Below are 15,793 nucleotides of genomic sequence, written 5' to 3'. Positions count from 1 at the left end.
ATCCAGTAACTGTCTTTGTTCGATGGTTAGCCAAAAAACCGCAGCGAGGATTACCGAAGTTTGTGTGACGGTGCAAGGATCGACGGCCACGTAAGTCGTATTTATGTCAGGAGACGCACGTGCGGCCGTTGCAGTGAGTGGGACGCGATGATTACCTGGGGCTGCATCCTCGGCCACGTCGAAGGAGTACGCGTGGCGGGAGAAGCGTGGGCTGTTGTCGTTGGCGTCGCGAACGGCGACTGAGAGCCGCGCGTCTGTGGCGTGAGTGCCGTCGCTGGCGCGCACCATCAGCACGTAGGAGGCCCTCTCCTCGCGGTCCAGCCGACGGGATGCCCGCAGGACGCCCGACGCGGCGTCCACCACGAACGCGCCCTCCGACCCGCTCAAAACGCTGTAGGTCACTAGCGCATTCTGGCCCTGCCGGTGCGGGATGACCCACAGAAACAGGTTGCATTTGTAACGCCACCGGTAATGTTGCGAGTGTCAACAAATAAACAGAATTGGGCCATTGGCATGCAGTTCATCGCAAAGAAAAATTAATTTTCGGGCAATGTCCCTTCTTCATCGTAGAGAGATGTATAGATGGGCCAGGGAAATCGAGCGAGTTTTAGTTTGAAACTGCACTATACACTATGGGGACTATTTCCCAAAAACATCACTCGTTATATATTGCTTCTTTCCCTTTGTGGGAGTGTTACAGACCAATTTGTTCAGTTTTTGTCATTATGTTTGTGTAACACTGCCAACGCAATATCACGCATTTTTCTTTTACCAGGAAAAGAGCCAGGAGGCTGTTGATCAGGGCCCAGACTGCTTGTGCTCATTTTTAGGGCATCACATGTTCTTCTACAGCAATACACATTAATCCTCAGTGGGGGAGAAAGGTAACACAATGCTACCACATGGCGGCACAAGCTGTGGGTGTTATCAATAAAAAAATATATATTTAATTCTCCTGACATTGTGAATAAGACACTTTTAAGTTTAGTATACATTTGGAAAAAACAAGGTATAGCGTGCCAAAAATGCTTCCTCACAGTGTCCAAATTCCAGCGGAGGAAACATTTTGGCAGTTGCATGCACCTGGTCAATATTGGCAATATCAACAATGATCGGCTTCGGTTTAAGCGACTGCATTATAGCTGCACCTGAGAAAACGGGTTCCCGTGAGATTGTCTTTTCCGAGACCAAGGTGCTCTGCAAACCTCCTGGCTACCATCAAAGGTTTGTATACGAAGCCATCCAGATATACAAACACAGACATAACTTCAACCGTGATGATGGGTACAAACTGAGTAATCATTGGAAAGATGTTATTAACCATGTAAAAAAGTTTTAACTACACATATTTGTACCATCTTATTTGACAGGTACTTTTCTACTTTACCGAGTGTTGACATCCCCAGCGTTTAACAGCACTGCTTTTTTGTATTTGGATTTTCAGCCAACACCTGCTTAGGTCGAGGTACACCGATTGTTCTCTAGCAGCCCCGCCCACCCCATCCACGTTCCAATCCCTGGCTACCACATTCAGATAAGCCCCTCCCCCCCTTAAATTGTATTTAAGAGCTTGACTCTTGGAATTTTGCCTCACTTGAGACAGCAAACCTAGCTGTGACGGTCCCACCTGATGACGGAGACTTGTGTTGCCTCCGAAACGTCGTGGTTTATTATTTTATTTATATTATTTTTCAATTATTTTATTTATTATTTATTTTTTACCTACGTGACTTTACCGAAAAACATAAGAGTAGGAACGTGTTTTGTTGGTTGGGCCCACCTGGTCGGCGTCAGTGGCGCTCAGGGTGAAGATGACCTCCCCTTCTCCGGTGTTCTCCTCCACTTCCAGCTCCATCTCCGGCACGGCAAATACCGGCGGGTTGTCATTGACGTCCTCCACTGATATTTCCACCTGGCGATGGAAGCGCGCGTCGCAAGGGCACGTAAACAAACGGCCCACACTCTTCTCCCTCGTGATGTGCGTCGCCGAAGCACCGGGCTGCTTCCGACACCAGTGTGCGCGCGTGTGTGAGATATGCTTCTTTTATCAATTTGAGTTTCCTTTGAGAAACAAATCCACTGGCCCCACTTGCACACGGGCGATAGCAAGACCGCCCGCCCCCCGCCTAAAGTGTGCGGTTTGCAGAGCTGTCCCTGTCGGCGATGTGGGGAGATTGCTTTACACTTCAAACATGCGTGACAAAATAAATGTTTTTTTTTTTACAAAAATTACCCACTCTCTATTGATTATAATCTCGCTTAAAAAATTTGCCACAAATGGGTAAATGCCTGCCTAATTTGAAAGGGAGTCTCAGAATAACAAAGCTGATTGAAATAACGAAGCTAAAATAAGTAACACCTTCCAGTCACCGGGGCAGAATGTTTGATGTTCTTCATAGAATATATTCAGCTGTACATCTTGCAATCATTCCATTCGTGGGTTTTCCCTGATGAGATAAACTTAAAATAATTTGGTTTCACAAAATGGAGGGATAAAAAGCTTCCAAAATCAACATTCTTACCAATTCTGTCGCCTAAATTTTCTCCAGATTCAAGTCTGACTATTCACTTCAGAGGTCAGTCACACACTCACTCACATACTGCCATCAGATTGAAATTTTAAAGAAACTTTAAACTTTGAAAGAGGTAGCCAATGAATAAGAATCTTACCTACATGTTAACGGTTTGTAAAGTGAGGTATATATTTTCCCAATATTTTAAATAAAACAAACTTTGCAGAATTCCAGGCGGTGAGTGGAGCTGCCTTTAGTGCATATTTTCTTTTCAAATGGCTTGAAAGAAACCGTTAACATAGAGTGCTCCCCTCTCATGTGTTTACATTTAAAATAAAACAGCAAAAAATTCAAAATGAAACATTCGGTATCAGCCAAAGTCATGGGCATACCAACACATTTTTACTGTACTTTCTATTTATATACCACAGAACTGTATCTTTAAACATTGCACTTGGTATGTTGAGCAGTATCTTATTGTAAGCAGTTTTTTTCCCAAGAATGAGTGGTCTCATACAGATTAAGGCACTCAAGTGCAAGTGCATGGAGTGTCAATGCAGCACGTTCGCTTGAAGTCAGTGTGAGTGGTTGGGCTACTGAGATGAAATTTCGATTTAAAGCTTTCGTGACTGCGGAGATTCATCTTCTTGGTTCTTTCGGGAAAGTCACGTAGAAGGGAAATAATAAAATAATAAAAATGAAACATAATAAAATACAATTCTCACGACGTTTCGGCCACAATGCAAGCAGCCGTCCTCAGGTGAAGAACAGGTCTGTCGGAAAGACAGCTGTCTTTCCGAGAATTGTATTTTATTATGTTTAATTTTTATTATTTTATTATTTCCCTTCTACGTGACTTTACCGAAAGAACCAAGAAGATACTGAGATGAAGTGCAGTAGTTTGTCGGCGATGCCAGTGTGGTGGAAAGAGAGAGCGTACTCTTTCCTTGCCGCCGCAGAGCCAAAAGCCACAGCCGAAAGAAGAAAAGCAGAAGAAACACAAAAAAAGCTCATTGCAAAGAGTGGCAACGATGACACGAACCCCCGCCCCCCCCTTCACTAAATTGTTTCAGACGCGTAACAACAAGCGGGGGCCTTGGCGAGCCCCCCTCGCGCGTCCGTGATTCACGGCTGGCGAGAGCGAAGGCATACTTGACGGGGACGAGACCCCTCCGCCCGACCTCGAGGCTCACGCCGTGAACAATTTCCTCCTCCATCCCCCTTTGTGCCGCCTAATAGAAACGGTCCCATTGTTCCGGAGTCGTTACAACGTTCTAGGATTTCTGACCCCCTTCGCCGCCCGGCGTGAGTCCGCATCGGCACGACATGCGCGCTCGTTTAATATCCGTCAGCACCGGCAATTAAGGCTTACTCTCTCTCGAGAGAGAGAGAGTCGCCTTTTAATGGGAGTAATACGTATTTTCCATAAGGAACATGCAGATGTTTTATGGTAAAGCTGTTTTAGAGCCTTTATTTTTCAATTCCCCTGGCAGCGATGAGACTCTTCGGAATGCGTGTTAATAGTACAGTGCGTTAACACTGAACTCGAACTTGACGTTCATTTAACGAACTGACATCAAACGAAGTGTCGTCGTCGTCGTGTGAGCAACAAATGAGCGATGCCCGCACGCAACGGGCACTACAAAACACGTTGCACGCTCATCTTTTGGCGACGGGCTTCCCCGATCTCGCAATTTTACAAATTGCACTTGCACCGAGAAACTAAATAATGACAGTCGCTTGCGCAGCGACAGAGGAAGTAAGTCACACCGCACAAGCAATCCCAGAGGTGCCAAGAAGAGATTTATAGCTGCATGCTGTTGTTGCTGCTGGAGGGGGGGGGGAGTAGGATTTTTGTTCATTCTTTTTGAAAGGATAAAGGGCCTGCCTTGGAGGGCCAGCGTCTGGCTAAGGGAAGGGCTTTGTGTCACCGCTTCCCGTCCTGTTTTCCTGCCACCGCTAGCGCCGTTTTCCGCCACTACGACTGCGGGCGGAGGATAAGCCCCGTGTGGAAATCAGGCGTGCGTGCCGCCCGCCCCTCTCGCACAAGCCAGTGCCTCTGCGTGGGAACCGGGGCCGGTCCTTGCGTTTTACCGCAAGGCCTAATTATAGGCACCGCTGTTTCCTGCAGGAGGAATGGGGCCCTGGTGATGAGAGGGTACACATTCCCTCGTTTATCGCGTCTTAGTCCACAGGTGCTTTTCATCGCACCAAGCCAACCTTTGAAGACAAACTCATTGTGAGCTTGTATACAATATTGATTTTATATATGTTTTTGCGTTGCATGGGGCACGGGGCTCTTCGTAAAAACATCTGACAACCAAGCAGCATTTGTTTAATAAGAGCGACTCTGCTGATGTGACTCAGAAGGTTGACACCGGCCCAGAGTTTGGTTGCTTAAACAAATACTGTGGGATATTATTGGTCTGGAAAACCAATAGACTGAAGGACTAAAACATATTGTATTTGGAGACGCTGAACAGTCTGTATACACAAATTGCAACTTTTGAATGAGCTATGTGGACCAATAAGGCCAGGCAAATTTGAGACACAAATACCAACGTTTATTTTGTATACATTTTAAATTGAGGATGTTGTGACTTTTCATGTATATTGAATGCAATCGTCTATAGCATCTTAAAATCTGCATATCACTCCCCCACCCCCAAACTCCACCTCAGTCAAAGTAAATGTGATGTTTTAAAAGCCAATTTCATTTCCGAGAAATAATTTTGGAATTGCTTTGTCGAGGACAGTCAATGAGAATAGAGCAGTTAAGTGCGATATTTAAATTATATATTTTACGTGCCACATTCATTTTATAGAGCCTTACATTTTTACATTTCATCAGAACAAGGTGATCATCACATTTACCTTGATTAAAAAATAATAATCATGGAAGTGCTTAGCAGCCCCCTTTTCTCGCGAGAGAATGTTTTAAGGAAACATGTTTAAAATATTTGTTTCTCAAGATTGGAAGCTAACGGTACATGGAAGTAAAATGTTGGGAAGGGCTGTTTCCTTGCTTCCAAAAATGGGCACAAGTCAAAAAGAAGGTTTGTCCAATTAAGGGTGTAGATAATGGGATTTTTTTGGGGTGCAGGCCACATAAAAACAACAGCTGCAAGTGCTGAAGCTAACTCTGCTTGTGAAAGTGGAACGCAAACCGAAACTGCCCCAGAGCAAAAAAAAAGCAGCATTTTTTTTAATTGAGTGCAGTGCAAGACCAAGTGCCACCTGCAACCCTCCTGTGGAATGACCGTCTCCAGAAAGAAAAAAAAGGTTCTCCCAATAACTGAAACCACCCGTCCTCTGAAAATCCTAAAGCGCACGCTCAAATCACCACCAAACCCCAAGGCATGGCCTGCACAGTTAACCTGCAGCCTATAACCCAAATTTCAGTTTTAACTTTCCCATCGTGAGCGGCGTGCAGTATTGCATACATTTCGACGGGATCAACTTGCCGCATTCATTCGTCTCATTAAAACTATTTGAAAACATTCACTACTTTCATAAATATTTGTGTGACTATATCCTGCAATAAAACATGATTTATGTTCATTCAAAAACACAAACATTGTGTCCAGATGCTACACACGTAAATAATGTATCTCTATTTCTTACCACAGGGCACAATAATATACTGTGCACCAGAATAAGCTTATAAAAAAAACTATTCCTGGAATGTATATGACACGTAATTGGACTGCATTTACTTCCGAGCAACCCATTATGTAAATAAAGTGCATTCAGCCCTAAATTCTTCCAGCGGCCTTGCATTCATTACCCTGTCAAGATCATACCCGCAAACTCCACCAATTCCTTAGAAGAAATGTGTGTGGGACTGCTCGCACATGAGTTCGTTATCTGCGAGACGTGAGCACATTCGTGACAAACGACGATTGCTATTCAGATTAGAAAACACGAACAAATAGCATGTAGTGCACATTGGAACCCAAAGCAAGTCACACTCATTTGTCTTATTCATTGAGTTAGTAGGGCATACAGTGGTGTATGAAAAAGTACTGGATAAGCCACTGACTTGTGTTTAGAGATGGGATATCCGATTATTTAAATCATAGATCAATCTACACACTATTAGATTGATTACTCAGCCAATCGAATAACAAGAAAAACATTTGGCAATTAAAAGGTAGCAGCGCCCTCCGTTCCCATGAATGGGAGGTGATGGGCCGGACTTAGGGACGCTACAGGGAGCATCAACGGTGTCTCACTGGGTATAGTTTGTTGGGGGGGGGGGGGGTTTCCTGCCTTCGGAAGGCAGAATGTGGAAGTGGTCGCCATCTTGAAAGGGGTCCAAGTAATGGACCACAAAAAGCTGTCGACTAGAATCTTTTTTGTCAATGAATGGACTTCATCGACTTATTTATTGCACCAACTAGAAATAACCACAACTACTACCAATGAGGACCTGCTTCAGGTCAATTCAAGAGGCAATAGGAAAAAACTACACGCCAAAAAGTTGCTTCTCCAACTCCTAAAATTCTTACGGCATTTTTCAGTTGATTAATGGGTGTTTTTTTTAGAACTGGAATCATCAAATGCCTCATGACATCAGCCTGCAGGTGTCTTTGGTGCTTTTTTTTGTTGAGGGGAGGGGGGGATAAAAAAAAGGTTACTGGCAAAAAAAAACAAGAAAAAATCGGTCGTACAAATTACGCAGCTAATTACATTAAATCCAATTTAAAGCTGCAAACGGAAATTTCAACACGTAAACAAAATATTTTCAATGTATAACAAAAATAAGGGTCGGGTTAAAAATGCACTTTTAACGTTAATTCGTGATGGCACCGCACTGTACTGAATGAGCTCACAGGAGGGCGAATGAAGGAGCTGTCAGAAAACCAAAAAAAAATTCCAGAGCCCCCTTCCAACAAAGCGGCCTGTAAATCGCTTATCTGCTCACTGCCGCCTGCTGCCGGGATCCAGCGAAGATGAGTGTGGGAGTACTGGGAGGGATCGGGAGCTCAGGGCACCAAACATGCTTTTAGTCTTCGGCATTTTGACCTCTTCACCTCCGCTATGCTGCAAGTAGGCTGTGCGGTTGACGCGGCAGAAAATCGCCATTTCTAACTCCCTTTCTCTAGGTCCCTCCCGTAAGGCTTGTATATGAATTTGAGTTTATTAACTAGCGCTTGATTTCCCGTACAAAGAAGTGCCATAACCTTCCTCTTAAATTAGCGTTATTTGCTACACTTAACTGCAAAAATATGGTGTCACAGTTGACGGAAATCCACGGTAAAAACGTTGGCTGCTATTGAGCATACGCAGCACCCAAAGTAGAGGACTCTTTACTCGCCAGAAGTGCACATGGTCTGATTGCTTTCTTGGCTCAAGGCTCAGCCTCGCACCTGCTCTTGTGCACGCGGATCTCTGCATTTAATAGACGTTCAGCATACATTTGACATCTGCCCACTGATGCTTTTTTTATGGGGGCACCAAGCTTGAGAACCGACTGGTGTATCCGAAACAAGCAAGATCGTCGTATGCATGAAAAGGTTCAGCGATCCAGAATGAAAATGTGCCAAGTGAAACCAGGTGGTCTTACCCAGAGGCTTTCAGAGCTTATTAATAGGCATTCAACCATGCATAGATTTATTTACAGAAGCTGATTCTGACTATCGTGAAACTTTCGACAAATAACGAGTGCCATCATAATAATTACGATTTGTGAAAGTTGTGAATATTACGCGGTTTGTTACAATCGTGTTAATCGCGGTGAACAAAAATTATGGAGAATAACACAACTAGAGCATGGAAATTGAGATCGAAAAAGACCAATTCTTGAATTGAATCACGACTCTGAATCAACACAATTCATCGAATCATTGCGGGTGAATTGACAGATGTCCGGCTATTAATCACGACCATGACGTGAATTTTGACAAAATCCAAGCCTTGTTAAGATCACTGACCAATTCCGTACGTACGGACGTTAAACATTCTAACGTGAGATAATACGGTCATTGAACAAAGGGCACTGTGACTTGAACTATGAAGTATGTCATTTAGGACATTCATTAAAAAAATCTATTCCCAAATATATTTAAATGCCCTTCTTAGCGGAGCCTAAAGGATGGAAATTACAGATAGGAATATGGCAATGTTTAATATTAAGCACACACGTACAAAAAAGAAATGCAGTGTCAACAGAAAACATATTTATGCAGCCTCCAGTTTAATTTACAAGAAGCACGTAAAAATACTCCCGTTCGGTATCTGTTTAGGACTTTAGGAGATACATGCTGCCAAGCTATGAAGAGCAAACTGTTAATACAATCTTCTTAAGTTTTTTCGGTAGCTGTACAGCTAATCTGGCTGTGACGGTCCCACCTGATGACGGAGACTTGTGTTGCCTCCGAAACGTCGTGATTTTTGTTTTATTTTACTTTCTACGTGACTTTACCGAAAAAACTTAAGAAGATGATTCCTTGCAGTCACGAAAGCTTCAAATCTAGTGTTAATACAATAACGCTGTTTTCGACCCCTTTCCACTGGAACTTTCACAGTTTAAATATATAAATATCACCTGCCCAACGCAGCACTTGTAATGCAGCACACAGCTTGTGCTGCGTGTTTACAGGAAAAGATATGTTTTATTAATATTTCGGAGGTTAAAAAAAAACAATCTTTAAAGTGCTCCTCCCTAAATTTGAACTACAGCCTGTGGTCCTGTCTTAAAATGACACAGACTCTGGTCTGCTACCTCTCTATGGATTACTTCTCATAAAAAAACAAACCTGACTGTAGTTCACTGCAGCCCAGGAGGCAATGCAGCCATGCCGAAGGCATCCTTGCTTATAATAAATTAAACGCTTTAAGAGTGTTTATCAAGTAAAAATACGTCGTGTCAAAGCATGCTTTTTTTCATGAAGATACTTTTTTTTATTTGTTTTAAAACCAAATCCTCCAATTCTTCCTTAGGGAGTCTAAATGTATCCCGTGTGTTCTTATAAAATATGAGTCGTCTTAGCTTGTCCAATACAATTTTATCCCGATGTAATTTCAGCCAAATATCGCTCGTTCGCCTCCGACAACTCCCACTCGCATCATACGTTTCTCCTCACCTCACGCCATAGTACCCCACCACTTCGTAAAATGTCCACAACGAAAACCCAGTCTGTTCAATCCTCGTGTGTGTTTCGTGGCTTTGCATGTTTATGATAAATCTGCATATCCTGACCCCTACTGGCACCTCACATAATGCACTTCCATTTATGTTGGACCAAAGCAGTACTCTATTGGATATTTCCTCAAATGAAAAACATATTCTTCGGATAGTAAGGTGCACTTTTCTTCCTCTTGTATTTCAAAGCAAAAGTTGGTGGGGGATATTATAATCTGGAAGATATGTGTGTATGTATGTGTTGCCGTATTGCCAGATAGAAGGGTAAAAAAACAATAATCATATTTTTACTGGCAAATGAGGTTCCCATAGTGTAGATGCTTGCCCCGAGCTCTCATACTCTGATGATGCATTGTCTTTGAGTTGTGCGCCGTTTGGCGTCATCTGGTCCAACCCATGTGAGACTAGGCTCTAAGGAAAGCTGTCTCGGGTGTGGACCAATCAACTTCAAGGACAGTGCACATTATCAGAGTTATGTTCTTTTGTTTGTATTATGACTGCAGGTATTGCGGTCTATGCAAACATGACTCCTTGTAAAAAGGTGTCAGTTTTGGTGCAAGATAGAAGGGTAAAAAACCAATTATCATATTTGAACAACTTTATTGACACCGAGCACAGGTTTGAGGTGCGTCTTATTTCTGGAGTGTGTTAAAATCCGGAGAATGCTGTCCTGTAATATATCTTTCAAAGTGTAAATTATTTAATTTAACAAGTCATTCAACCATCAAATGTTTTTTAACATATATATATTTCATATATATTATTTTATACACATATTTAAAAAAACGGTTGAGTAGGAATATTTATGTTTCTATTAGCGGTTTGGCACAGAGCATTCAACACAGCTACTTTTGTTTCCTGGTTAATATCCAACAACAAAACCCTTTGAAGATGTGAGCTCTCGTAACGTGAATTAATGTAATATCTTTTTGCCATGTATGTCTTCTTACAACTCAAAGGTATGTTTGCATGTTCTACAATAAACAAGCCGAGACGTGTAATGCACCGGCATGAAATTAATTGTTGTTGTTATAATGAGTGCCTGTATCCAAAAAAAGGCCTTCAAAGTAATTGTCTAAGCCCAGTTTCCAGACTGCCTCCGTATAGGTTACTACTTTGAAGCACGGTTGCCACCTCTGATGTACAAAATACTGTGGACAAATTATAGATTAAAATTATACATCCAAATCAAGATAGGATAAAAACTTACAACGCTGAGAGAAAGGAGAAGTTAAATCTGTAAATGATGATGATAAAACCCATCACCACACAAACACGTACGCAGGTTGTAATCACGCAACCTGCATTAAACCGGTCTACAGTTGTTTTCGTAGTTTCACTGCCACCTGTTGGGATTGATATATTTTGTCAAATATTCGATGGTGTTGACAATGATGCATAAATGACATTATGGCCGCACAATGCAGTTCGACTGACTTGGTGGTCTGCAGTGGTCTGGGGAGCTGATGTACATGCGACGCTGCACACCTTCTGGAGTTGTAAAGTCGGGAGGGGAAAACATGTGCATGCATTGTCTTGACTTTTAATGTGCCAGGAAGAATTACACGTTTCCCGGGACAGCTACCTCAAAAATGAAAATAATATTGGATAGGTGGCAATCCTACTTTATAATAATACGTTATAGATAGCCAGGGTGATGATGGTGATAATGATTACTTGTGACGCATGATGATGAATGTTCCGTTGGAATAAATCACACAGCAGAGCTATGCTACCTGTATTGCCAGAACAGTAGCCACGATTGTAAAAATTAATCTGAGGCATGTGTTCAATCGACATACAACAGAGCCTTAGTTTCTCACAGTCAGTCCCATGCCGTAATGCTGATAATGATCGCCATGATGGGCCTGCAGTTGGCCCTTCTGAAAAAGCTTACAAAGCAGCCAACGCCGTCAATTACGGCAATTTTAAAGATGTTGGAAAACATTCAATTTTCTAAATTCTGCCACAATTTTCATCTACTCTGCAATCGCGCAAATTGAATGGTTGACGTCCCCTTGTGAGCGCGTAGCCAATTTAACTGTTTTGCTCGCCTTCTGCCCACACGCTTTTTTGCACCAACTGTGCTTGCACTCCGCCAACTGGGGAACAACAAACACGCGTCAAAGTGAGTAACAAAAATATCTGTTATCGTCAAAAGCCGTAACCCGTCCCATTGACAACCACACGGAAACGACCACGTGAGTGTTTTCGAGTGCTGACGCTTGTTGCAGATCAGCACGATGTCTGCCGTTATTCACCCACGTGCCAGGAGGTTCGTTCAGGCACCGAATGGAGCACCTGACATTCTTCCTCAAGAACGCGAATGCCAAACGATAATGCCATACCACCCGTAAATACATCAGAAGGTCAACCATGTAAATATATAAAACTGCAGAAAACAAGGCTGCACTGGCTTCCATACTGTACAATGAATAGCCAGCTAATCCAACAAAATCAATTGTTGGGCTGTCCGCTTGATCGAAAAGATAAATTATTTAAATAAAATGTTGGGCAGCTATGAAAGCTTGAGTAAATTACACCATCCTCAATGTATTGGTTGTGCACGAAAAAAACGTTCGTTTCAGAGCTTGTTTTGTATGGAGCACCAATAAAAGATATTGAGTAAGGAAATGCCACCGTAAGTGCTGTCCTACAAATTAAACCCGAATCTGCTCTTAGCTCTTTGCACAAAGACTCGTGCATTGCCGTGACTTTGTTTGGAGAAATGCAATTGATTTGACTTAAGGTTGATGCACCGTCCACTGCTGAATTTCAAGAGAATAGCCGGGTGTCAGAACTTTCAACAGCTGCAGAAAGAGAGTGGCACACAAAGCCCCCCTAAATATATCCATCAAAAATAGGAGGGCAAATGATGTCGACAGCTGTGCCGGGAGCCACAGGAAAGAAAAGTGTCTGAGAAACTGGCTATAAAAAGAGAAAGCTAAAATTATTTAGTGAAGGAAACCCCTAAATGATTCGTACATTTATCTTCAAAAATAATATGAGGAAGTCATACAATGCCAACAGAGAGAAAGACGTGCATTTGGCTACATTGAAGGGGAAATTTAGAAGCACAATGTAAATTGTCGTATCTTCAAATCAATTAGAGAGCACGCACCCATTAATCAAACCAATCAAAACATTCTTACGCTAAAGTAAACACTCATATTAAAATAAGTACACCACAAATTCAACTGTCATGAAGCTTTTTCATACAGACTTGTAAGCAGAGCCAAAAGACAATACTAATTTATGACCGTTGAAATTTTTAATTTGCGATGGGAGACTTGTACCAAGAAAAAAACCCCAGTTAATTCATTGGCTGAGCACATGTGCTTTGGATCTTGTGTCATTAACAAAGGGCTTTATCATAAGCTTTGACATGATGGTCCGATAATGGCATGGGCCAGGCTGGTACCGAGCTGTGTCATCCTAGTACCTGGAGCTTATGCACAGCATATGTTTTCCTAAACAAAAAGCCACTTATCACCGTGGGATGCAGTCACACACTCAATCATGCAGGCAGACCAGGCATTCCACTCTTGTGGATGTGACCTAAATCATGGAACATTATAAAGTCCAAAGCTCTCTTCTCTTTTGTGGCCAGAGCATCCGATCAGTGGAGTCATAATATAACGGTGGCAAATATTTATTTGTTTAAAGTGGGAATGGGGAGTAATAGGTACTATACACGTGTTGGATTCATTTCCCATGGAAGTGCACATTGCTTAGGACAACAGAAGTTCGAAACCGGATATGTTTTTATACATTACTGCCTTAAAAGCTACTCGTGGATTTGTTTTCTTTACTGTTTTTTTTGTTAATTAGTTGCAGACCATGTACTTTGCTATTCTTATTTGCTTGAGTACCTGACAACATGAAGCTGTACACTCTATTCATGACTTTCATTCCGTTAATAGACACAATAAAAAAAGTTATATGGGACGTAAAAGTCAAGCCAAGTCAATGTCAAACGGACTCCCTGCTAAAATGAGGAAAGTAGATTTAAAAACTAATTTTGTTTCAATGCTTAGCAATGCCCAAGCAAAAATCTGAATTATAACAACATTCTCCCCTTAAGCATGTCACTCAAAGGTCCATTACTATTTAAGTGTAAGAAATTAACTTGAAACAACATTGTTTAATGCTAAAATGCATTGATTCATGTGTGGTGCTTTCCCTTACTCTTAATAAATTCACTGCAAAGTTCCATTCAAAAGCAGGGGCTAACTGGCCGCACATAGCACAGGCAAGAATGCAAGAAGCCTGTGCTATGCAACTTGTATCTGGGAATAAAACCAAACTTCAAAGCAGTCCGTTCATTGTGCACTTTAACACAACCCTTGTGTAAGACCACGGGGAGACTTTAGTATGCATTCTCTGGCTTTAACAATTGGAGGATAGGTATTTGTCTCAAAGATCATTAGGAGGCAGGGAATGCCATCACGTAGCAAAAACACCCATATCAGTAATGTACTTTAACAGGCTAGAATAGATAGATATATACTGGATCAAATTACATACTTATTTACAATGTGAATGGGATGCTGCTGCAGTGTAATGATGGTAAAAACGATGGACTTTGCAATTCCAAGAACACTGGTTTTATTTTCTGGCGCGGTGATAGAAAAAAATAGCCAAAGGTTGTATTAAATCATTTAGCGGTTAAAATGGTAATCAATTGCCAAGTAGTGTGTGGTGGGGTCGAGTGTGAGTATTTCCACCTCTTCCAAGATGTCTGGCCAACATGGATGAGTAGGCCAAACACCCTCGAGGGAGGAGAGATCTCTTAGAGCTCCCTCTTGCGGAGGTCTTTTCACCGGCAGTGGCATAAACAAGAAATTGCAGGGCTGCAGTTTTACCCTGACAATGTTAATACCAAATTTCAGTTGCGCAATGCAAACCCCAGGAAATATGACCATGAAAACATTTGTAAACATTCATTCAGCTAAGCTAAAACACTCAGGTCATGAGCTTATTATTAAATCATGAATAAAATATGGTTCACTTACAACGTTGTCTACTGTACTTTGAAATCAACAAACATTGGAGGTTGCTGTGCCATATCTGGATTGAACGTCGCTGTTTATTTTTTGACTCCACGTGGTTTTTTCTAATTCTCATGTTGAATATATTGTATTTCTCTGGTATATTTTGTTTGTGTTTAATTTGTTGTCCTTCCCCCCTCCCCCCCTGCACCACCACACCTCCAATGAGCACGGTTTGCTACGAATGGTGAAAAATAAGTTCACAACATCCAGGCCAGACATCTTAGAGGAGGTAACAGGTAGCCACACTTTACCCCCCACTACATACGACCTGCAGATCAACTAACTGTGGTGAACCCATTTATACTGCTGGGTGTACAGAGGCAGGGGAAGTGGGGGGTGGGTTTAAGAATTCTGCCCCATTGTTTCGACTGCCACGCGATGGGATTGAATGAAACCGGGAGCCGTCTGGATTGCAAGTCCAGTGTGCCTAACCATTACACCGTGGCATCCGTGTATATATTGTTATTGATATTAATGACTCAATGTGCGGATGAAATTGGTCACCCACACATATGCCCACGAATACAATGCACAACCATTCATTGAGTGTAACACTCATGTTGTAACCATGTCTAAGACAAATACACGAAAAGTAACCAAAATCCTTTTAAAGAGGGCATGCTTTTTGGGGTCTGTGCACCAATGAGGTAATTTTTGTACATTGCGCATAGAGGCCCCAATTGAAAGCAATTACAGTTAAAGTTACCAGATGCACACAGAGGAAAAGCGAGCCTGCGTGGTGTCGGTTCAACTCGGTCACTTTCCATCGATGCTCAGTGCCCCCGTGTGTTGCCAAACGTTACTTACAGGTCCTAATACGTAGCGGCGTTGCGTGGTTATGGACCCTGGCGCGAGGAATTAAATTGGGCCCCCTCTCCAATTACTCCCCTTATTCCTAGCCCGGCGCCTGGGACCCCCACCCGGCCGGTTGGCCCCCGGTTGCAGCTGCACCGCCTGCACACTAGAAAAGCTTCTCCACTAACCGCGTACCAAATCAGACCAATGTTATTAGCTTGTGCCTGCGTCCCACTAACGATTTGACCTTTGCCACTAATTGCTTCTCTCCACAACCAAGGACA

At 42.5% G+C, this 15,793-nt stretch overlaps 1 protein-coding gene across 1 annotated transcript in view; it reads right to left on the bottom strand.

Annotated features, from left to right (window-relative positions):
* LOC144722728 (protocadherin Fat 4-like) overlaps positions 1–15,793 on the bottom strand; it is a 130,625-nt gene that overhangs the window by 54,698 nt on the left and 60,134 nt on the right. Inside the window, 2 exon segments of the mRNA XM_078601079.1 lie at positions 156–417; positions 1,781–1,912. Of these exon segments, the coding sequence (XP_078457205.1) occupies positions 156–417; positions 1,781–1,912 (394 nt within the window).

Source organism: Lampetra planeri, chromosome 15 (assembly GCF_965212315.1).
Source record: "Lampetra planeri chromosome 15, kcLamPlan1.2.h2, whole genome shotgun sequence".
Taxonomy (NCBI): domain Eukaryota; kingdom Metazoa; phylum Chordata; class Hyperoartia; order Petromyzontiformes; family Petromyzontidae; genus Lampetra; species Lampetra planeri.
Note: the sequence above shows the minus strand (reverse complement) of the source record. Positions and strands in the feature narration are given on the sequence as shown.